The sequence below is a fragment of the Melopsittacus undulatus genome, chromosome 2 (assembly GCF_012275295.1).
Source record: "Melopsittacus undulatus isolate bMelUnd1 chromosome 2, bMelUnd1.mat.Z, whole genome shotgun sequence".
Taxonomy (NCBI): Eukaryota; Metazoa; Chordata; class Aves; order Psittaciformes; family Psittaculidae; genus Melopsittacus; species Melopsittacus undulatus.
In genome coordinates this window covers 6,580,437-6,606,220 of record NC_047528.1, presented here as the reverse complement: position 1 = coordinate 6,606,220, position 25,784 = coordinate 6,580,437, and the positions used below count along the sequence as shown (strand labels likewise).

At 37.3% G+C, this 25,784-nt stretch overlaps 1 protein-coding gene across 1 annotated transcript in view; it reads right to left on the bottom strand.

Moving 5' to 3' along the window:
* LOC101881240 (disks large homolog 2) overlaps nucleotides 1-25,784 on the bottom strand; it is a 423,431-nt gene that overhangs the window by 366,299 nt on the left and 31,348 nt on the right. The window contains 1 exon segment of the mRNA XM_034072915.1: nucleotides 3,343-3,393. Within this exon segment, the coding sequence (XP_033928806.1) occupies nucleotides 3,343-3,393 (51 nt within the window).

Genomic DNA, 25,784 nt, shown 5'->3' with positions numbered 1-25,784 from the left:
ATTAGATGACCAAAAGAGGACTGGGAACTGAACTCAGGTGTTGAACTTGGCATGAATAGGACACAAATCGTTAAGTGACCCATTGTCTGTCTTTATTCTTCTTCAAGGTAACTACTGATGTTGGCTGATATTCCATCAACTTCTGTTAAAATCCTCTCTTTATCATACTCCTCCTCCAAGCCAAGGAGTCAGTCAATTTGAACTTTTCTCCAGCTTAGAGAACTTAGGCTAGGCTTTGTCACAGACTCTATTCAGTTTCCTCTTACACTGACCACTGATGTATAAAAGCTCCTATCAGTCTTGGTAGCACTGGATATACTTTCAGTCCTGCAGTACCGGAAGACTAACATCACTGCACTAATATGAGTCATTTTATGTAGAATTTCCTTTTCATGGTGTCTTTAATATTCAAGCTGGAGCAAGATAAAGGCTTATTTTTAGGATTTTTTTCTAAGTGTGCATTTGGGCATTGTAGTTTATTAGAAATCACTAAGTCTTGTCTACACCTGGATCTGCATTTTGTGCCTGTAAGGTAGAGAAACTCACACATTCTCTGAGGTAGCTGAAGGAATTAAAACTGGGGTTTTTTATTATTATTTTGAGAAGAGAATTCTTCTGATTTTCCTTAAATGTGTTACTCAAGTAGGTTCTTTTGAGACCTCTAAATGAGGAGCATTTATTTAAGGGTGATCCTTGTGGGGATCAGGGTTTGGTGATGGCACCTGATAAGTGGCTGGCACAGCTGAAGAAAGTGAAAGGATAAAAGCATGCCCCTAAGGAGGAAGCTGGCAGAGGGGCTACTTAAAACTTCCTTACCTCCTGGAACAGCACTAATCACAGCATTAAGGTGGATCTGTCTCAAATTCCTCATTTTTGTGAGCTCTTACTGAAGCCTTTTAAGCTCAAATCCCCAAGTCTTGTTAAACTGTAAACTAGGACACAACGTTTTAAATTGAAACAACTGAACAACATTACGTCAAAGAGCAAAAATCAAGCTTTCTACACTAGCTGACTGTATCCTTGCAGTAATTTCTTGGTATGCCAGCTGGGTCTCGGGTAGCTCGGTGATGCTCAGCAAGCTCTGCACTGTCCATCCCACCAATCCCTTAGCAGAGTTTCCTTTGGGCATTTCTGAGACCCTGCTGATCTATTCTTGAGCTCCACGTGGGACACATTCTGCCAACATGCACACAGCTGTCCTATGTTACCCCAAGGGATGGAACCACCTTTTCATCCTGAGGCCAAGTTCATACCAAAGGCAGTAATTCCTCAGGAATATATCCACAGATTCATGTCACCCACTGATGAAAGTGACCTCCTACAATTAAATTTATGGTGTTCTTGCCAAGTCTATATAAACTGAAGTAATCAATCCTTTACCACCTTCCCTTTCATTCTGCTATATAAAAAAAAAGCAGGAAAGAGTGCAAAAGCCCTAATACATCTTCAACCAATTTATCTTTTACATTATAAAATCCTTTAAATTATACTGACTTTTAAAAAATGTGGATAAATGCCATGAAGAAAATATCTGATGGCTTTGGGATGGAGAAATCTGTAACTTGGATAACTGGACTAAAATGGAAAGTTTACTACAAACTGTTTGATATGGGCAAACTACATTTTATCTCTCAGCAGCAGGAACCTTAATACATTTTGCAGCTTTGCCATTAAGTACAGAGAGATGATTTTTCCATCTAATTCCTAAAAGCAGTTTTGTGGAAGAAAATGGGTAATCAACATGGAGAATGCCTTTCTTCTGAAAATGCTTTTAGTCTAATATAAATGACAGCTATTTAAAGGCAATCACTTGTGTTTTATATCTCACACAAAACCCAGCAGACACAGTCCCCTGCCTTTGAGACAAAACACTGATACATGTGACAGAACATTTCAAGCAGTAACAATCAGAAACCATAGATTCAGCAGCATCCAGAAAACAACTGAAATATCCTCCATTTTTTGCCATTGTTGTTCAGTCTTTTAACTGATATTGTGCTGTATTATGTTGTGAATAACTAATTATCTGCATCAGACAGGTACAGGAGATGAAAATCACATTCATTGTTCAGTATGTACACTGATAACTTACACATCTGTTAAAAATAAAGTGGTTTTCAAAATATCACCCAGGAGGCATTCTGTTCTGTTCAGTGACCTTTGGAAACTCTAGTCCAATGAATAACTACTGATGCACAAGTAAACTGAGAGACAGTAGATAAAAAGTGCCTATAACCTTACATGTTATCTGTTACGAGAATAGCTATGGTAAAAAGATATACTGCTGTTTCATAATCTGTCTGAGAGAGAAAATCAGTGAGAACATAAGCTTTTATCCCTTTAAGTTGAATGGCTATGGAATTCATTATCTTGGACAATTAAAAATATAACATGGAGAAAAAGTGCAATGAATTGTATAATCTAAGTATCTAATTTAATGGTATTTTACTACCTTACAGGCATTTGTTCATATGGCATCAGTCACATCTTGGTAAATCCAGCCTTGCATTCAAACATTTATGTAGAAAGAAGCTTAACTGTGTTTGCTTCAGGATGGCAAAACTTCATATTAGCAAAATGTTGGTAGAATATTGAAGGAATTCAGCAATGACAATCTTGCATCCATTGGAAATCTCTGTAAGCACTATGATGCATGACAAAGCTTAGACATTCTTTTTTACACATTATATGGCCATCTGGGTTTGATCTTGAGAGAAAGAAAGTCTGCAGTCTAAGGAAAATCACATAACCAAAAGCCAAGGAAAACCCACCAAATCCAGGAAGACGGGATGCAGCACAAAGTTTAACTATTTCTTTTTCTTTTTGTGACACTTTTAAACCAAGCTGCCACCAAAGTCTTTACTGCCAGCTCTGATTACAGTTCACGTAATTCAGACATCCATAAACACATCTGTTACACATAGATATGGCCTATAGACAACAAAAAAAGCTTTTGCAATTTTTGTTCTAATGTTTTCCATTATGCACACATGCAAGGAAATCAAGGAGGTTAAAAGAGAAAAGACATCACAATTCCATGTCACAAGCTAAGCCACATGGGCTCTTCCCAATAATCAAACGCCTAGTTAAGCACTGATATAGTTATGGAGAAAAAGAGCCTGGATACTGGTCTGCAAGTAGCTACATCTGAAACTTCTTAAAAACATGAAATGTGTATCCTGCTGTACCACTCACATTTTTATTGTTTAGAATAAAGAGCAAACATCTTTAATTAAAATGCAAATAATTTTATTCTTAGCCATTTTTAATTTCATAAGTAATTGCATTGTTTTTTATTATAGATTATTTTTTTCCTATAAGAGAAGAAAAACTTACACTTACCCTCTCCAAAGTAATTTCTTCAAATTCATATTCAATTTCTGTTCCATTGACCTACAGAAAAACAAAACAAAAAATTCCTTAAGTACATATGGAAAGTAATTGGTAGGGATATTGTACAGATTTTCCAGTATGATCAGTTTACATGATCAACAATGTAGGTGAGGCTATCTAAATTATAGCCTATTTAGCTCTTCTTTGTCTTGAATGGCATGTAATCAAACCTATGAACTTGAAAACAGTAGCAGTTCAGTGTGTGTGAAATAGCAAGTCACTCATATGATTTGACTGATATTTGATAAAGTGTGTGGACTTGGTACAAAATAGTCTCCAAGGTAATAGTTTCATGTCAAAAATAGACTTGTTTCTAAAAATTGTTCCCAAAAATGGAAGAAAGTTTAATTATTCATTGCCTTATGAGCTCCAATTTACCTTGTACTACAAAACCAAACAGGAAATTCATAGTACTTACGGAAAAATCACTCACTGATACATACACTGAAATGCATCTTGTTTACTATATTAACCTAGGGCAAGAACATGACAGAGGACCTTTGCAATAGACAGCTGAATGGCAAAAAGGCACAGAATGTTAATGTAATTCTTACGCTGAGTTTCAGTGTCAAAATAAATTAAACTACAAAATGTAGAGCACCAAAATGGATTGCACTGGACAAGAAATCTATCAGCTCAAGACATGACACTGATTTAAGCAGTATTGTTCCAAGAAACCTTGTTCCAGTCTGGCATAGTTTTTTTCTGTCCCTCTAGGCAATTCACTTAACATCCCTTCCTTCGTTTCCATGTTTCTCAGAATACTGCATCTGAAAAAGCTGCAAAAGCTGACTGTATTGTCAGGAAACTGCAGAGTAATGAAAACACTTCTATTATTAAAACCTAAGAAGACTCCAACATCCCTCAGCTGCAGCTAAGCAGCAATTCTTTTTGATTTGGCAAGAAAATATTGATTAATTGAAAATAATAGCTATTGCTTATGAATCATGACAGTTCAGTTTTTGTGATGATAGGATGTTTCCTGGAAAACAGTTCTGCTTTATTGTTTTATTTAATTTATACTTAATGAAAAAAAATTAAGAATTGTAAGAGCAAAACTGATGCCTTAGGATTGACCAAAACTTGGAGAGACAAATCTATTATTTCTCAGGACAAGAATGTTTATTACTACTCCCCACTCCCAGCCACTAACTTCTTGTATTAGCTTTCTAACTGAAATCAGAAAACACAGTACACAAATCATTCTTTATCTAGTCAAGCATCTTTCAAGTGTAATTACCTGCTTTGCTTGAGAATATTTGAATATTATAACTAGGTACATATATCTACCAAACAAAAGCTTCCTATGAATGTTGCCAACTATTTAATTTGTCTGCAATTCAAGCTCTGATAAACCACAAAAACAGTAAGAGAAATACAATCCCTAGAATCTGTGTTCAAAAGGAAAGAGGAAGAAGGAGAATAGTCCAAAGAAATAACTCATGCTTAACAATGAAACAGAACTACAGCATCAAGGAATAAAATACTTAATACATACATAATACCTGGGGTTTTTTACATTATTACAATCTGGTAATCACACTACACTAAACCCAGATATGAACAAATATTTTACTATAGGATATTTTATAGGATATTTTCATGGTTTATGTTTTCACTTTAATGCTTTCTGCATGGACTCTTCTATTAATACAGGCAACTTACTAGGTATGAATAGCTTCATAGCTCGTCCATTTCTCGTCCTTTCTTGTCTAATGATAATGAAATCAAAGCTATCTATATGTCTCTGTTTTCATGAACTTCTCTTTCATCTTAGGCTGGTGGACAGCTCTGATCTATGTCTTCAATTCCTCAGTCTTGCTCTATAAAGCTGTCTTTGCTTCACTGCTTATAATCACTTTTCCTTTGCATTAAAAACTTGTTAGTGCAGCAAAATAGGAAAAAGCAGGACATGAAAAGTGAGCAACCTCCGTATAAAGATGAAAGGGGAAAACACAAGCTAAATACTCAATTTGTATTTGCACACAAACTATATCTTGATTATCGTCATCTGAGGAGTTTCTTTTATCATCCATAGTCACGATTTCAAAAAGGTCTTCAGTTCAAATCACCATTAATCGCAGCAGAGATCTATTACCAGGTTCCATAGCAGCAGGGTTGATATGAATTAAAAGTATGATCTTGTTCCAGCTCCTTTTATTTAAGCATATCTATCTACATATGCATTCATTGTGCTGTTTTTCTTGCTGGTAGCTCAGAAGACCAATGCAGTTATTTCGTAAATGATCTAATAAGATGTTGCACCTACCTGAGGCAGGTGTAATGATGCAGTATGGTATGCAGTACCATTCATTGCTAGCACCATTTTATTTCATATTTAGACTCTTTGGCTGCAGCTACACTGCTAAAAGAGTCAATTTTCAGCCAAGTCTCAGTGCTTAAGGCTGTTTCTGTCTGGAATCTGCTGGAAGCAAATAGCCCAGGAGTAGCCAACAGTTAAGCATGAGGAGAACCATGGCTCCAGTGCCGGAACTGGCTTCTCGGTCCTCTCATTTAGCAGCATATGGACTTACCCTCTGTTTTTGTCTATTTTAACTTGACAGTCTCTGGCCTGACAAAGCACCTAAATAAGTTATCTGACAGCAAAACTTCCATTTCTTGCATTTCTATGAGCTTTCTGAATTCTGCTTTTCTATCAGATTGCAGCAAGAACACAGAAAAATCTACTATGCACTGCATGAGCCTAGGTGACTATGAAAAATTCCAGATCTTTTCATATGGTTTTCTCTTCTCCACAGTCAAAGAAATTGCCAGCTTTTCCAAGTCAGTTTGGGAATATTCCATCCCATCTTTCAGGAGCAAAAGGTTGACACAACAAATGTCTTTAATCCTACCAAAATTTTATATTTATAACCCTGAAATGAGAGGTAGCTCTCTTTATACTCAGTGAGAAGAAACAGGCACTTCTAGGTCTTAACTCACTTCATCCTACACTAGCAATCTCAGGTAGGTTAGATGAATTGTGCCCCTGAGTTTTCCTTTCACTTTCTGTACAAATAGAGTCTAAAAATTATGTGTAAAGTTTGGTGAGCCCTTGCCTTAAATCTGTTTTCTCTGTATTATCCCTACCTATAGGCTGATAACAAAGTTCTTGCTTAAGGGATATCATGTCTTTCATCGTTATACACCAGTGAAAGGTCAGAACGTTGATTTAGCAGCTTTTCTGATTGCTTTCTGGGGCTTGTCTGCACCTGTAACTGGCAGCACATGCACCGTATATCCAGCACCTCCTCCCACAAGCCCAGTTAGTCTCCCCCTTCTCCAAAAGCTCAAGCCAAGATCCTTTGCTGTTGGCTTCCCTCTGTGACTTGGGACACTAATATCGCCACTCTGGAGAAAGAGTGCTCAATGCCACCTGTGACAGTGACAGGCCCAGAGGACTCTGGCAGAAGTGGGTAAGAAGTGCACAAGAAGAGGTCCATGGAATGATGTGATCTGTAAGTCTGTAAGCAAAATTTGTCTCCTCCAGGAACATGTTTTATTTCCAGCAGAACAGAAAAGATGTTGACCAAGACAATATACATAAGTGCCACATGGGGAACAGGTCTGCATGAAACCTTTAGATAACTTTGAGGGCCTTTGTTGCCCTGTTCAGGAACAGCATCACCAACATACACTCCAGGTGCAAGAGGGCTTTTCCGTCTCTTGACCTGACATATGTTTATTATCCAGAGTCTGATGAACTTACAGCCTCTGTAGAATGAGTCACCAAATTCAAGTAAGTCCCAATATTTAAAGCAACTACTTGCAAAGGTGGGGTAACAGATGCCTTTTATTTACAGCTGTACCTGCTGTACTGGAGCACTCTCCCAAACTTTTGACAACAAAATGTCTTTAAGAAAGAGATGTAATGTATACTAACTATCTGGATTCCAGCATTCAAGAGAAATATCCTGGTGAAGCTCGAATCACTTCTACCACTAGAGTTCACTTATCTTTCTGAGATGAAAGTGCTAGCTATCTTCAGATGACACTTTCAGGAGAATGAGAAAGAAGGAACAGGAACAGAGATTTTTATATAGTTTTGTGAAGAACCTGAAATAAAGCCCAGCACAGAGAACAGCAAAATAAGGACCTGACAGACTCAGAACTGTTTGCTGCTTTCTGCAAAGAATTTGACTTTTAGGAAGTTTCTCTCAGTGCAGTTTAAGAATAGCATAAGCAGCTGAAGCAGTCCCTTAATGAAAATCAGTTCTACAGATTGTGATAGATTCCTAAAATCCTGGAGAAAAATACCCTGTTGAGTTCTGCATTTTCACATACTCTGTCACTTTGTTAAGATATTTATAGATATTTTTTTTTCTCATAATAATGACATGATATCTTTTATACTTCTACAGTTATTTGATTTGACAGTCCTGTTTACACTCAAACAAGTAAGCACTGCCTAATTCTTTCTTGCTGTACTTCACATCTACAACTGCATCCACCCACTCAATAAGATAAAGATGGCATCATATGAATTTTAATGATAAGAACTATATTACAATAGTGACAATAGTATCAAAACAACTGTAATATTTTGAAACCATTACACCTGTTCTTTCCAACAAAATTTGTTATTAGAGCTGTTTGCTATGCTTAGTCTTATTTTTGAGAAGAGAATGTTTTGCCTGAAAATTACAACATCTGTAGACTTTTATTACAAACAAAATCCATTTTAAATTATAGTGAATTGGATATTGTTTCATCTGCCTTTAAGAAAGAAAACTGCTTCTTCTACTTTTATTATTGTATGCATAGGAAGATAGCTATCCCGCCACTGATTTTCACTCCACAGGCAAATTGTATTCTTTTGGTTGTATGGTTTCACCAGCTGCTTAACCACCCAAACCTCACCAGTATACAAGATTGCCAAATTCTTGTTTTACAAGGAACCTTAGGATGTATTTGTCCTGTAGAACTTTCCAATTGGCTGCATAATTAAGCTGGTCCATTTTACATTTCAGAAACATCAAGGCCATTTTGGTAGTTTGATGAAGATAAGGTTTAAATAGCCCTTCATAATTTCTTTATCAGCAGGACCAAAGACGGATCTTTATTGAGCCCTTTGCCAACTCCAGATTAAGGTTATTTCTTCATTATCATCAAAGGAAACCTGTCTTTTTGATACTGTTTTCCTAGAGCATTAAAAGTTTCCTTTCTAAATGCATACAATCATACAGAAAGCATTTTCCTATAGTTCTGATTTCAAATATGATGATTTTGTGTTTTCAAACTCTCCTAAAGAGGCTGACAGAAATTTTTTTTCATGCTAATCTTCCTTATTTATTTGAGTGCCTTTTGTGACCTTTTTATTTAAGATATGCCACATCTATTTTTACTCACACTCATTGTCATCCATATTGCCTTTCGGAAACTAGGACAATATATTAAGTTCTTTGAATGAAAAGTTACCATAACCTAAAACTTTCTCATCACTATATGACTGTTCTGATATGAAGAATGCAAAGTGAAAGACCATCCGGTTTCAAAGGAAATTTACATTTAATCAGGAATAGGTCTTACACAGGATTTGTGCAATTGATTTGTGAATCCTTGCACAGATACCTACAGAACGCTCAACCACCAGCCATTATATGCCTTTTAGGGAAACTATCACCCTCAACACACAATTAGAAGAGCTCCCAGAAGCCACATCCAGCTCTTGGTCAATACCTATAAAGATCTGCTGCACATTCACAATCAGCTTGTATCCTGCTCAAAAGTACTTCTTTTGATCATTCTTTTCTTCTTAGATGTCTCCTGTATCCTTTTCCAGGTCTTAATTTTTAGTCAGGCTTCTTCATTGTTTGTGCACCATATTTATCCTTTACTCTCTTTTTTTCTCCCTCACTGTTTTTCTCTCCTTTCTGGATTTTCTTGCTTTCATTCTATGCTAGAGGGAAGGAATGACATCCGGAGGGACCTTGACACACTTGTGAGGTGGGCTGATGCCAACCTCATGAAGTTTAACCATGACAAGTGCAAGGTCCTACACCTGGGTCTGAGCAATCCCAGGCACAGCTACAGGTTGGGCAAAAAGGAAATTCATGGTAGTCCTGCAGAGAAGGACTTGGGGGTGTTGGTCAGTGAGAAAATGAACATGAGCCAGCAGTGTGCACTCACAGCCCAGAAAGCAACCGTATTCTGGGCTGCATCAAGAGGAGCGTGACCAGCAGGTCAAAGGAGGTGATCCTGCCCCTCTACTCTGCTCTTGTGAGACCTCACTTGGAGCATTGTGTGCAGTTCTGGCGTCCTCAACATAAAAAGGACATGGAACTGTTGGAACAAGTCCAGAGGAGGCCACGAGGATGATCAGGGGACTGGAGCACCTCCTGTATGAAGACAGGCTGAGAAAGTTGGAGCTGTTCAGCCTGGAGAAGAGAAGGCTGCGTGGAGACCTCATAGCAGCCTTCCAGTATCTGAAGGGGGCCTACAGGGATGATGGGGAGGGACTATTCATTAGGGACTGTAGTGATAGGACAAGGGGTAATGGGTTGAAACTTAAACAGCAGAGGTTTAGACTGGATGTAAGGAAGAAATTCTTTACTGTTAGGGTGGTGAGGTACTAGAATGGGTTGCCCAGGGAAGTCGTGAATGCTCCATCCCTGGCAGTGTTCAAGACCAGGTTGGATGAAGCCTTGGGTGATATGGTTTAGTGTGAGGTGTCCCTGCCCATGGCAGGGGTGTTGGAAGTAGATGATCTTGAGGTCCTTTCCAATCCTAACTATTCTATGATTCTATGATTTATCAAGTAACTATTATCACTGTTCTCTGGCTGACTCTCAGATCCCTAATTTTACCTTACATTACTTCACCTCATATCTCAAATCTTGCTCAGAACAAAATAATGTTTTCTGTATCTATTGTGAATCACCATCCCCTACCTCTAAACACAACTTTTTATGTCTTCATCTCATCCTCCACTGATTTCTGATTTCCATTTTTTTCATGTTTTTTGTTTCTTCCTTCTTCTTACCTCCAAATCTGTTCTTTTTCTCTCACAATGAGATGCACACACATACCTACTGAATTTAGGACTTTGTATAAACTCACTTCATCTGAAGGATTATTTATTATCTTTCCAGCTTGTCATCTTTTCTAGCTAAACTTTTAACATGATCTCCCATATACACCACATAAAAAAGTGCCTATCTGTTTGCAAGCGATATATTTAATTCAGACCCACCACAAAACTCCCACTTTCATAAGCATAATCCATTGTGCAAATTAAAGCAGAGATCATGATTTTAAATGAGGCTCATAGTGAGTGGAAATGAAATGACATCAATGCATGAATTCTGTTTAGGCTAGCACCTCCAAGATGTACAAAATTAGTATCAACAAAAGAAGAATGCAAGATTCAGCTTCTGTGCTTACAGCTTTCTATCTTACACTAACAGAAATTTATATGCCACCATATTAGCTTTCTAACAGGTAGGAATCTAAATTAAGGAGTTGTCAAGGCTTTTCTTTTTTTAGGCATCAGAAGGGGCTGATTTATGCTGTGTGCCTTAGTCTTCTGTTTGAATTGCCACTCAAAGTACCTGTCTGCCCACTGATTAAATAGAGACATTTTGACGTTTAGGATTTGAATCCTTAAAAAATAAATCTGTAAAATGTAAAATTCATTATATTCCTGTATCTTAAATCTATAAGATAGATCAGTGCAGGAATCTGAAACAGTGCATTCCAGAAAACTAGGAACTGTCATTTTTTTTCCCACTAAATTACATTCTTTCTTGTGCAATTCAGGTCATTTACTATACAGCTGCAGAAGTTTGCAGTCACTCTGCCTTTCATTTTCTTCTGTTCTTCTGCCACTGCTGACACCCTAACATATGAGTTATCATAAACACTCCATTTGTCAGGTTCCTATATCTCTGGTCCATTTCAGTTGTAGGGGAAAATCCATCAAACTTTTCAGCAGTTTGAACAGTTCATCCATTTCTGGAAATTATTTTCCTGGGCAATATTTCATTCAGTGCACAAGATACATAAAAATGGAAAACTGCTGTTGCTTGATTGACCTTATTTCATCAACAAAGATTGTAAAGTACTTGTAACTTGGCACTTACAAGGTTATTTTCATAATGTTTAATACTGTAATTTGCATAATTTTATTTAAAAGGTTGATAACTGTAGTTAGAGTGCTTAAAAGGCAGACATTATAACTGGGTTGTTTGACTCATTTAAACACTTAAGATAAATTTTTCTCTCAGTTCTATGGAAAAATCAGTAACATACTAACTGGCAACATTTTAGGGAAGCAAATAATAGAAATAATTTACTTCATTCTTTGTGATATGCTCATGTTGCAATCGTATAATGAAATATATAACATACATAACAAGCATTCCCCTTTTCCTCAATAACTATACAACCAAGACAATCTATTCTCTTGCAGTTTGTCAAATGACAATGTACTGTGTCATATTTTTGTGCCTAAAATTATCTCCCAGTAGCTTTGTTTATCTTTGATGGTTAATACTCTATTCACTGCTCTCTGACCACACTGCCTTTGAAAAAAACACAGTCAATGAATTCTTTTAGGATCTTTTCTTTTTGTGGGTTAACTAGCACAAGTACTGAAGGCTAAACTGTACTTTCAATAACACTGGTGCAACCCTATCAGTGTCACTGGGCTTCTACTAGTGTAACTAACATTACATTTATTCATCTGTGGATGTACTTACACCTGCAGGAGGAGCAGACCTGAAAAGGTAAAGAAAATACTTGCACGAATGATGAAAATGAGTAACAAGGAATATTCACATAATAAGGTATAAGTAAACTTATAGACCAATGTTCATGTATTGCACAGGAAAAACTTTCCACGAATGAATCACTTGCATCGCAAGTACTTTTACTGCAGCAGAAAGGTTCTCTATTTCTCTTAAAATCTTGGAAGACTCCTTAGTGTATGTATGGGCAGGGAGCCACAGTTCTCTGCACTCTACAACTAAAAGCATTGCAGAACAGCTCCCTCATGCCTAATTAATTTTGCTGCAGGACAAAAAAAGAAAGACAATCTGAATGGCTAAAACAAAATCAAAATGGTTTCTGCTCCTCCTCACAAGCTCGGGGAAAGAAAATTGATGTAGCTGTTCACAGGGATTAACAGCACACACCCTGAAAAGCAGCTAATACTGCACCATTGATCATTACCAGCCACCGTCTGAGCCTAGCCAAAATTTAGCAAGCTGCCCCAAACGTACTCGGCTTTCTTGGTAGGAAAAACTGGTTTTTGCATCAGTTTGAGAGAAATTTCTTTTTTTTTTAATTAAAAAAATATTCAGCTTTGATTTAAGGAGACAAAAATCACTTTCACCCACCTTCAGTTTCATTTCTGATACAAAGATGTGATTTTGAAAGGTGAACCTGAATGTTACCTTTGAAATAACTTTTATTCATTGCCTTAGTATTCAGAAAAAGAGCTATGTGCTTTTAAATTTATCTGTTAACGACTGCATGTAACAGCAGAGCTGCTTCACTGAAGCACTAAGGAAAAAGGCAAAAGAAAGCTGAAGAAAAGTGCTGATGCATTATGCTCTTCAGAGCATGCACAAAAAGCTTGCACTGCACAATAAGCACCCACAGATGAAGAAAGTAGTGTTGGGAGAAAACCTATGGCAGGAAAAATATTGTAAGCATATTTTTAATACACTAAAATGCACAACTGCAATACAGAAATCGTTTGAAAGTGTTTAATGTTATGCAATACTACTTTAAAATGTCAGGTATTGCATTAACTTTCAAAAGTAGAGCATAATTTACTAACTATAAGAAGTCTCTTTAGTATGTCCTCCATAGGTATCCTGACATAATCGAACCCATGGTTCCAACATCTAAACTGTAAACTATTTAGCAGGAGAGATGTGGAAAATATTCTGGTTCTTACTTCAACAATATACAATAAACTTTGTGGTCAATGATCATCATAGCTGGATTTGTGTATATGTTCTGGACACCAAATTCTCTAATATGTACTAAATAGACACTCTTGGGCTTTACTTCACTGTATATGCTCACTCCACAGAAGTGTTAATTTTCAGGATTAAGCTTTTTTCTGCCTCATCCTGGTTTTGGAGTCTGGATTAGGGTATGTAGCAAAAGCTCATCTGCACCCCCAGAAAAGGACAGAAAGAGTCAATGGCAGGTGAAGGAGCCCAAAAAACACCCTGCCTGGCTGCTCCCAGGCTTGTCACAGGAGCCATTGTTGATAAGTGCATAGGGGTCTGGAGAAGGGCTGCAGCTAAAGGACATGCACACTCAAGTGCCAACATTTGGGACAACAAGGATACAGGGCCAGCTTTACCAAGCTGACTGTCTAAATTCAGCTACTGGCAATTTTCACACTATACATATGTATGTATATATATAGATGAGTGAGGGGGACATGATGAGACTACTGATGGTACTTTTGTTTGTATGAGTGCTGGCTGTGTCTGTGCTGTTCTGTTCAGCCATGTGTATACTTGTATATCTGTCCTGTTCATGTATATGCTTACTGGGAATATAGGAGCAGCTACTGGCTGGACATTGCAGCATGGAGTTGCATCAGCCTTACTTCTATCAGGCTACCAAATTCACCAACCCCTTAACATCTTGTAATAATCATATTATAGGTATTGCAAATATCCTGGGTTTTGCTATCACAGACTACAACACAATGCAAGGTGAAACTGAGAAAAAAATGGTTTAGCTTTGCAGGCTTATGTTTGTATTTCCACCAAAGCAGAAAGATTAAAAATGTGACAGGCTCATAATCTTTTTGAGTTGTTCTTCACTAAGAACTGGCAGGGAAAGAACAATGTCTAAAAAGAGAATTGGAAATAAGAAACTGTGTTCAAAGTGTATATGACAGCAAACTAAAAAACGTTAAAGCTTTAACTTGAATAAAACAGGGGAATGCCTACAAAATAGAAATTAACTAGAGTTTAGGTACAGCCAAAAATAAAAAAAAGATGTGAAATTCAAGAATTGGGTAAAAATCAAATATAATTTGTTTTCCTCTAATAGGTCTGCATATAGAAATAAAGTTAATTGAGACATGTAATTGGAATGGCGGTGTCCAGTCCTGACTAAAGACCAACCTGTGTCACTGATGAGATCAGGCTCCTTAAGTCATGAGAATGGCTCCTGGAGATTGGTCCCTATTTTGAAAGAAAGATGGACATCTTTCAACAATGTCAAGATATATGAGAAAATGTTTCATAAACTAGAATATATTTGTCTCCTTCTACATGAAAATCAAATGCCTGGCAAAAGAAAATGGAGCACTTCTCTGACTTATTTTGCAAACAAACCTCAAAGTAATACACAATGCCTATGAAAAGAAATGAAACAGTATTGGAAACACCAGCTTCAAATTACATTTGTCCTCTGGGGGAATAGCAAGATGTCATATGGACAGTTGGAAACTTTTCCAATTTACAGAGTAACAGAGCAATATTAAGATAACAGGTTCTTCTGCTTCTACTAAAGAGAAAGTTGATGGTGAAATCAAAGCGATTAATCAACCTTGCACTCTACACGTTGTTTGAAAAGCTATTATAGCTCAGTAGTTTCAAGATAAACCAATGTGCTATGCTCACCTTTCTGTAGCCTTTGCAAAGTCTAAGTCTTGAATTTGGACATCATACAAGGTTAGTTTTGTTATGACCACACTATTGCCCAATTAAACCGGGTAAAGAATGAAACAATTGCACTTGCCAAAATCCAGTGAAGTTTTTTGCCCAGATAACATAAACCATCACATGTTCATCATAATTTATGACTAAAAAGAATACAAAGTTTTAAACCGTTGCCATCTTTATGCAGAACAATTTACAGGCACAAATCTCTTGACAGATGATTGAATATATTAATGTTAGATATAGAAAAAGAAAAAGCACTTCAGTTGTCATTTCTTTTTATTAAAAATCTCCACAGTATATAAATTTATTTCATGTAGGCTTCTTTAATTCCTATTACCCTTAAATTAAGCCAGTGCTGTATAGAAAATTATGAAAGGTGGGATTCTTAAGATCAGAAAAACAAGTATCTGTGGTATATTTGGGTTTGCTACTATACAGAAAAATATAGGCAATCTAAACACTGGTTAAAAACTTCATTTACCATTGAGGCTGATTCACTGGATCACTGCATTAAAAGTAGCATGGGTTTTTACTATGTGAAATGTGGGATAGAAATGAATCACCTTCCAAAACACTCACAGCTTGCAGCTGTGGGGGACTTTGCTTCAGAGTATCACAGAATAGTTAGGGTTGGAAAAGACCTTAAGATCATCCAGTTCCAATTCCCTGCTGTGGGCAGGGACACCTCGCTCTAGACCACGTCACCAAAGACTATACCCAACCTGGCCTTGAACACTGCCAGGGATGGAGCATTTACCACTTTGTGCAACCTGTGCCAGCGCCTCACCAGCCTCACATTAAAGAACTTCTTCCTTAAGTCCAACTTCTCCTGTTTCAGTTTAAACCCATTACCCCTTGTCCTATCATTACAGTCCCTGATGAATATTCCTGAAACTGTGCTGAAGGTGTGTTAATTTTACAGCGTGGATCAGCTAATCCCTGGCTAACAATAGGGGGAAATGCAAGAATTTTAATAGTTGATTTTGCATTTTTATTAAAGCAAGCTTTATTATATTGCTGTAGGAAAAGAGTAAGAACAGTTATTCTAGGATTTAACATAAATAATGTGAAAAACCCCTCCCATAAAAAACACAATGGATAATGCTAAGAGCAATGCATAAAAGTTTATGAGGGAAAGAAATCTTTTCTTTCCTATGTTATTACTAACGTTGCATTATATACTTCCAGGATAACAACCTTTCCTTGACTGAACATTAAAAGGTAGCTAGCAAAGCAAAGCAAAGCATCAATCAATTCTAGACATAAAAAATAAATACTCTTAAAATTACAAAGGAGAGTTCTCCTAAAATGAATTTCAGATACATCTCATCTTAAAGGACTGAAGCATCAGAGAGATTAAGCCCTTCCATTTCCAATAAGATATAAACACAATATTTTTCTTTTCCACTTTCCATCAAAATTAGTTTTCTCTTTCCTTCTTAGGTTATCCAAGGTCAAAGGAATATGCCCATCTTTGACAAGAGCACTCTAAATTTTGCCTAACTAATAATGTCTGAAGTCCTCCAAAATGAGGTCTTACAGAACAGGAAAACTCTTTCTGCCTTTCTTATAACTAAAACTATTAAGAGAATGACACCTGTGCTAAGTCTTTCACTTCTGACAGCAGCTTTCAGTTAAGATCTACACCTTCCTAAAACAAGGAAATCTACCTACAAGTGCCTTGTTTCAAATCACAAAGAAATGAAGTTTATAGATAAGTAATTATTCACTTGTACTTTTTATGCTGCTTTTCCCAGTTCAGTTCAGAGCTGCAACTTCATGACAAAGTAATTCAGAATAAAATTATAACCATGCAAAAATAGTTTTGTGTACTTGAAAAGCTTTATCAACTTCTTAATTATATATCCCAATTAAGCATTGTATGCAACAGAATAAAACCTAAACTGAACAGAAATATTTATGAAAGACAGTGGTTTTGATGGCTTAAGACCATGGATTACACTATAAAAGCATAACTTCAAGAGGTTATGTTTGCCACAACATCCTTGCAAACCCACAGACCCTGCTGATTTTAGCTTACTGCTACAAAATTCAGTAATGTTAACTGTGGGTCTGTGGTGTAATACATCAAAAATGACATAAAAGCAAAGTAAAAGCTAATTCAAAGCTAGGGACAGCAAGACAAAACCAAATTCAAAGTACATTCAATCTAGTTCAATTCAGGCAATGAAATTCTATACTGACTGAAATCTCCAAGTGCTTCAAACAACTCTAACATGTGTGCTCTGCATTCTGCAGCACATATCACCTCATGGACAAATTATCTTGGATAAATTAAAAATGAAGTATACCTGGGCATAGAGGAGGGGTATGTACACACACCCCCAAAACATATATGATTTTCTCAGTGTGATAAAAATAACTGATAAAGCAATGCCTTCCCCACAGTAGAAGCTACAAGGATAGGAAGAGTGGCCCAACAGTAACGGATTTTGCAAAAGCAAAGCACAATACCTCTTTCAGGGGATTTATGCATGTGCATTAAAGACTGTTAAATGTAGGGAATTTGCTTCTCAAGCACACCCATGATCTCAATTAAAATGCTAAAGTACATGCGCTGTAGTAGTCCAAATCCAAAAAGCATGAGGCATTACACATCTCCTATTCTGTGTCCATCTGAAGCAGGACAGACAAATGTAGGATGGGCCCTTATTATAGTTCAACAAGCTCCTCTCTCCCACTCTGCTAATGGCAGTGTTTCAAGCAAACATCCACAGAAAGAACTTCTTCATTGAATTTAAAGGCTAGGGTTATTCCCAAGCAACTGAAAACGGAAAGTATTATAGATTTTCAGAATAGAAATGTAATGGAGTAATTAAATACTTGACCAAGAGATGCCTTTACTAGTTGGACTGACAGAACATTGATATTTCTACTTACATCCAGACACAACAAAGGTTTTCTACTGATTTACTGTGTAATATGATATGTAGCACTCAAATATGGAAAGCAGTGCTCATTCCTGAGCAAAATAAAAGAAATCCCCCAAATATGAAGTTGTTTTACTTTAAAGAGCTGCATTTTCCCCCACTTAAAAATTATGTCTTTGATGAGGCTTCAATATTCAAAATTGCATCCAGAAATTAACAGATAAATCTAGAAAAAACAATGGAAATTTTACATCAAAATCACTTTGGCCTGTTTTTGTAAAGCTGTTTCTTTCTAAAACAGTACATTTTAAAAGAAGAGGTTTGAAGTATATTGATTTTCAGGTAGAATAACAGTGGATATGAAAGAGAGGCAAAATAAATCAGATTCATAACATCCATTCTGTACTTTTGCTTTGTGTTTTGGACAGCAACAATGTATTTTTCTGCTATCCATCATACTAAAATCCATTTAAATCATCAGATGACAGGATGAAGTGTTTTTCTATTTCTGTATTTTTAAGGGAAATTGTTTTCTGACATCATTAATGGTCTGAAAATATTTCATAAACATGATTTAGATCAATCTTGTCAACACTGTTATTACATATATATATATAAAATATCTCATTATTTCCAGTGTAGAAACAATGACATACAGCAGAACACAGCAGTGATTGCCATGGAAAATAACATGGCTGTGATACAATTCAAGGGCCAAAACTAAGAAGCCAAGCCAAGCCAATGCGGCTTTTAAAAACTACCACTAGAGCTCTATAAGATTTAGCTTTCCCATTGTAGTCCACGTTAACTGACTGAAAGATGAGTGTAAGCTACAAAGAATCAAAAGTGGTGGTTAAAAATCTGGAAAACTTAAGAGTCATTCAAGATAATAAGATGTGCAAGCTGACTTTCAAGACTGTGATGAAACTCATCAAGAAAGAAGTAAACACATTTATTCTGAAGATAAACAAATAGGAAAATAGGCTGCACCTACATTCATATTATCCAGTAAAAGCCTTTAGAGTACTGACTGGCAAATTTTCCCCATTCTCTTTACAGTCAGATGTAACTACAGTGCATGACTCCATCTGAGAGATCAGAATAGAAAGAACTGTAAAGGGTGGGTGTCAAGATGATGGAGCTAGGCTTTTTTCAGCGATATCCAGTGACAGGACAAGGGGCAATGGGTGTAAACTGGAGCATAGGAGGTTCCACGTTAACATCAGGAAGAACTTCTTTACTGTAAGAGTGACAGAGCACTGGAACAGGTTGCCCAGGGGGGTTGTGGAGTCTCCTACGTTGGAGATATTCAAGGCCCAGCTGGACAAGTTCCTGTGTGATGTACTCTAGGTCATCCTGTTCTTGTGGGGGGGTTGGTCTAGATCATCTTTCAAGGTCCCTTCCAACTCTTGGGATTCTGTGATTCTGTAATTTATTTTTCCATGCATCCTTTTGTTTATACCTTTATGTACTTCCTTCTACTGTACTAAATCCAGGTGCACTGGCTGACTAGGACCACAGAGGAGAAAGGTGATTCATAGAATCACAGAATACCAAGTTGGAAGAGACCTCAAGGATCATCCGTTCAATCTTCTTTGGGAAAACCAAGATCTGGACTAAGTGACCCAGCACCTAGTCCAAGTGAAGCTTGAAAGTGTCCAGTGTTGGTGAATCCACCACTTCCCTGAGGAGATCTGATTGTTCTCATTGGGAAGTATTTTCCTCTTGTGTCCAGTCAGAATCATCCCATGAGTAGCTTGTGCCCATCTCCTCTTGTTTTTTCCATGTGACTCCTTGTAAAAAGGGAGTCTCCATCTTCTCTGTCATCACCCTTTAACTACTGGAACACAGTGATAAAGTCTCTCCTGATCTTTCTTTTCTCCTGGCTGAACAAACCCAGCTCTTTCAGCCTTTTCTTAGGCTTCCCAGTCTTTGATCATCTCTGTGGCCCTTCTCTGGACCCTCTCCAGTCCGTCCACATCTTTTCTGTATAGTAGGCACAAAACTGAACACAGTATTATAGCTGTGGCCTGAAACTCTACTGTGAGCAGAGTGGGATGATGACATCTGTGCTGATGATGTCTTGTTGATGTAGCCCAGCATCCTCTTGTCTTTCTTTGCTTCAGTAGCACCCTGGTCACTCCTATTGAGCTTGTGTCCACCAGGACCCCCAGGTTCCTTTCCACAGAGTTGCTCCTCAGTTGGGTAGATCCCAGCCTCTGCTCCACTCTTGAATTGTGTTTACCCAGGTGTAAGACCTTACCCTTATTCCTGTTGAGCTTCATACAGTTCTTGTTAGCCCATTTTTCCAGCTGATCCAGGTCATCCTGTGGGGTGGGTCTCCCTTCTAAGTGTCCACTTCCCCACTCAGTTTGGTATTGTTAGCAGACTTGGTCAGGGAGGGCTTGATTTCATCTTCCAGATCTCTTATGAATATAATAAATGGTATAGGGCCTAGTATCGATCCTTGGGGGACACCACTGGCGACAGGTAATCAGATGGAAAAGGAGCTACTTACCACCACCCTCTGGGCACAATCGGACAGCCAGTTCCCCATACATTGCACAGACCACTCATCAAGACTATAATGTCACAATTTCTATAGGAGGAGGCATCACCACAGCCTCATGCTTGCCTATGCAAGAATTGTCATGGAGCAACTGCCACATTCCAGAAGGGGTCTGAGTTCCCAGTGTCCCTAAGCAGAGATGCACCAGAACAGCTGTACAGCCATCTGCACCGCCACGCTCAGGCAAGTGTAAAACAATCTAAATATTTGATTACAGCTCTTGAAAACATAACCTGAGAAGTATAAAACACACTTCTTTAGGAAAGAACTGTGTGTGTGACTGCACAGAACTCAGCATACGCAGCACAATTAGCAAAGTAAACCAGTAATAAAACAGCAATAACAATAAATCATAATGATGATTGTAATAATAAAAACAACAACAATAATTTGGGAGAACAATGGGAGACTGAAGAAATACAAGGAATTCATTAGGACTTAAAGGAGAATGAAGTAGGTATTCCTTAGATCTTATCACTGTGAAAAGATGGGGAGGAAAGTAACTACCATGGTACCTGAGTGAACTTAGTGTTCAGTTAGCTGAAAGGAAAATTGAATTCCATCATAAAATAAACAGTAAGATTCCCATCAATTTCTGAAAGTGATGCAGCAAAGCCAGCCTTGTAGCTACTTTTAACTTAACTATACAGCATTATGGAAACTAAAAAAGAAGTAAGGCTTATTCTGTGCAAGAGAGAAAGTGAGATGATTCATATGTTATTAAATGAATACTTCTCATTATACAAAAAAGACCTAAAATTTACAGCCAAAGAATAGAGAACAAACAAACTCCCACAAATGTTTAATTGTGCTTAAAATGCCACAGAATCATTCGTTTTGTACCAGCAAAGCTTTCTGTCAAATTTATTCCCACGTCCAAAGCGTGGTGAGCCAAAGTTTTCAAGCCACTGAACCTAGAAACAAGGCTTATTAACAGTTTCTTCTGTTATTCACTGCAGGACCAAATTATAAGGAATAAAATATAGTGTAATATAAGGCCTTTTCTTTTGCTCCATTTAAGAAAAGAATCCTGATGAAAAACAATCCCTCACAGGATGACTTTTTCTTTCAAACTATTGAGCTGAAGGTTTGAAGAGCATCAACAGTACCAAAAGGTTTAATTACAGGAGTTTAGGTCATTAGAACGTTAATGAGACAAAACCCACAGTTTACCAGCTGCATACCAGCTGGAAAGAGAAAATTTCTCTCTATGGACTAGTGGAAACATTACATTTGAAAGTGCTTTGTGAATGGTAATCACTGCTGTGTGGCCCCTTCTGAAAACACTCAGGAATATTTGGAGGAAGGTGGCAGAGAGGATGAGCAGAGCTGTTGTAATGGAAATGCATTGAAGGTACACTGGGTAAAATGAAACAGTGAAACAGGTTTCTTATGCTGTTGAGCCAACAGCTAAACAGGATCATGACAAGTCTCCATCTATTGTGTAGAAACGCTAAAAATAGCCTGGCCCTGTTGAGGGATCTATCAGGTGAGCAGTTGTGCAGTCCTATTAACATCGGACTACTTTGATTCACCAAAATTTGCAAGTCCATGTTTATTCCTGTGTTTAAAATTTGAAAATAGGTTCTACATGACATAAAATGGATTAGTTACCTTTGTTATGATTAACACAATAAAAACTAGTTATTTCAGAAAAAAAATAGATTTTAATAGAAAAATTATATATATATTAAGCAACATTATTTTTTGCAAAAGCGCAAGTGAATAGCATCAATCGGTTATCATGGAAAGCACCTTTAAAACCCCAACACTGAGAAATCAAAAAGTAATAAGTCAGAAATTTCCATGAGATTTATCACTTGCAGATATATATATATATCTACTTGTCTTTTAATTTTATTTAACAAATTAAGTTAGAAATGGTACAGAGATATGGGGAATGCATGTTCAAATAAAAGAATTAAAGGGCAAGCACCTAAGACTGGAGAAAAGCAGGATATGAGAAAAAGAATGTGATCATAGAAAACATGGTCTAATTGGTAAGATCTAAAACTTTCTGCCTTTTCCTCCCACAGGAGGCTCCCTGAACTCCTGAATGTGCTTTGAGGCTTAACAACAGGAGCTGAACAGCAGGGATCTAAGATGAATCTAGATTAGCACTTCTGGTGTTTTAGACATGCTGCAGTTAGGGGAGAGGATCAGCTACTCTGTGCCCACTTATACTGTGGCTGCTCTTAGCTTTGGACAGGCGATCATAGAATAGTTCAAATTGGAAAGGACTTGAAGATCATCTAGTTCCAAATACTGTGATTTAACTTGGATTCTCTGATCCATAAAATGATTTGTCCTTATCAGGGGACAAATTGGATGTGTTTTCTCTGGTAACTAAAAGAGAATGATACCTTTCTTACGCTTTCACAATGAGATAACTAACTAAGGATACTTAAACATTCACCAAAGATGTCTTCTTCCAGGCATGTCAGGAAGTCCTGACAGTGCTGAAAAGGCAGGTGCTTGACTCATGTTCATGTTTCACAATAATAATCTTGCTTTATTTTATCTCTCTGAACTGACCTGTCCAGAGCAAAATATTTTAGGGCATATTAGCTAAGTTATATTTTCTGTAAAATTAATTATATGATGAAGGCTGCATCAACTTAGTCTGGGAAGATTTTCCTCTGCCTTTCCAAATATTCAAGAGAGGAGAGAAGCCTCCATAATATCTCATGGTGTTAACAGGCTGTGTTATAGGCCCCACATGGTATTCTAGGCTGTATTGGGTCTGGCTGGGAGGGAGTTCATTTTCTTCATAGTAGCCCATATAGAGCCATGCCTCAATTTGTGGCTGAAACAATGTTCGTAACACACCAGTGTTTTGACTGTTGCTGAACAGAGCTTTCACAGCCTCCAGGCAATAAAAGCTCAGGGAAAGGAGAAGGAAAGGGGGATAAGGCTGGGGGGGGGGATGTCATTTGTTGCTCTGGCATTTGTCTTCCCAAGTAATTCATCCATGTACTGAAGCCTTGCTTTCCAGGAAACAGCTAAACATCTGCCTGCTCATGGGAAGTAGTAAATGAATTCCTTAATTTGCTTTGCTTGCTCAAGAAGCTTTTGCTTTCCCTGTTTGTCATTATCTCAAAACACAGCTCCTTTTGCTTTCCATTTTCTCCTTGACCCACAGGAGAGGAGAGTGAGAAGAGCGTTTGGCTGCTAGCCACAGCCAACCCACCACATGCTGACCATAAACCTGTTCTTGAGGGGTTCACTGGCCCAGGTTCACACACAAGCAAACATATATCCGGCCTAGTGACTACAGCACCTGCCTAGCAGACAAAATACTATAAAATGAAACCAAACAGAACTTAACTGAAATAGTCCTGGGAGGAAGAAGGAAATACAGGTCTCCCCAAATAAACCACAGCCCACTATACCAAATACCAGGCTGGATGGAGAGGTCATTTGTCCGTGTATTTGTCTTTCTGTCTCATTCTGGATAAAATTCAAGCACACAAAACCCGATCAGAAAGAAATGTCTATTTATAGCAAAGGCCCTATGTTCTGTGGGGCACTGTGGTGGCCTGAGCTCAGAAGATATGCTTCATCTTGACATTTCTTATTGGCTACTCTAACTGAGCCCCACTTCAGTAGTGTTGCTGTGTCCTATACCAAGGGACATAATTCCTCCCATGCACTGGATAAGAGCAAGGTGACTGGTTCAGAATTGTCTATTTTTACAACAGCACCTTCTGTTAATTTATTTAGTTCACATCGTGTTGGAGACTGAAGCAGCCCACAGGCACTTTTCAGTCTATTGTCAATATTTCTTTTAAATGTATTTGGTCATTTATCTTTTTTTTTTTTTCAAGAGAATGGAACACTAGTATAAAAGTTCAATAAAAGTGTAGAAGTACTGATAGACTGTGTTATGGGAATAAATCATAATGACTGAACATCTTGTCACTAGTGTAATTGCATCTGTATTTAGGAATTCTTTCACCGTAGCTGCAGAGTACCCTGGGCACAGGTCCAGTGCTGGAAATGACAACTGGGGCTCACAATGTTCCTTTTGGTAAATCTAGAGAACACTAAGTGAAAAATGTCTCATTAAAACAGAAAAGCCAGACCTATTGAAAGTGAGACCATAGGGGATGGTTCTGATGTTGGTAAGGAAAACTGAGACTCAGAAATGATAGGAAGCTTGTTAAGAAAGACAAATGCAAATGAACAGGGAAATTTTAACTTTTCCATCCTTCCCAATGGTTGAAATTCCCAACAAGGAATTTCTCTTCTACTTTTCAGCAGTGTCATTCTTCTAAATTGCTCCTGGCTGTGATCCTTACATATGATCTGCACATTAATTTCCAAGTTTTATGAATTGTCAGAAACAAACAAGCTGTCCAGGACAACCCCTATTAAACTTCCTCATCAATATTCTTCTAAAAGACAGAGCCCAGCAATATGACTGGTGTAGGTGAATAAATAATTAGGCTTATGCACTGGTATCATAAGAAACGGACATGAACAAAACATGACAGATGAGAGACATTAATTAGAAGCTTTAGAAAGATAGCTAAGAGGATGGAACAAGAAAGATCAGATACTGTCTAGTTAGCTTCGTACTCCTTGCTTTTCTTGCCTCCAATCATTTAAGCCTGTTGCTCTCTTTATTATGTATTCACTTTGTCTTTCTTTGTATCCTTTCTCTTCAACTATAGTTGCATTTGCAGTGTAAAATAACTATATCAAATGCTTGTAGAAAAGCAGATTTTTAAAACTCCAATAAAAACATTCATTTATTATAGGATATTTTTTTCCTAGAAGACATATAAAGGAAGAGACATTAACAAGAAAACATGAGGTCATCTGGTTTGTACTGCTATTCATCATGAAGAGCTTTCATCTACAACAGGAATGTAGACAGATAAATGAAAAGCTGTTTGCACCATTTTAATATTACAGTGTGCACCTAGGTATCATCTTCATAAACTAGGAGGGTGCATGATGCTCTAACAGGAGCTATTCATTCTTTATGCTCCTGTAAGGAAGAAAGGCTTAATGAAATCACTTTTTTTTAAAAGAAAGGCTAGTTTTAGTAAGCTACAGTTTATGTGTTGAAATCTAAAGTACAAATTATGTGTATACACTATGCTATAACTCAGCTGAGTGAAATTATCACTCCTGATACCTTCTAGAAAAGAATTAACTGTGTAACTGTAAAGGACATGATTAATTCAAAGATTTTTCTTTATAACTTCTATGCAATACTGAGTATAATTTCTGTGGAAAAATAATCAAATTCTATATAGTAATGAAAAAATTAATACTTAC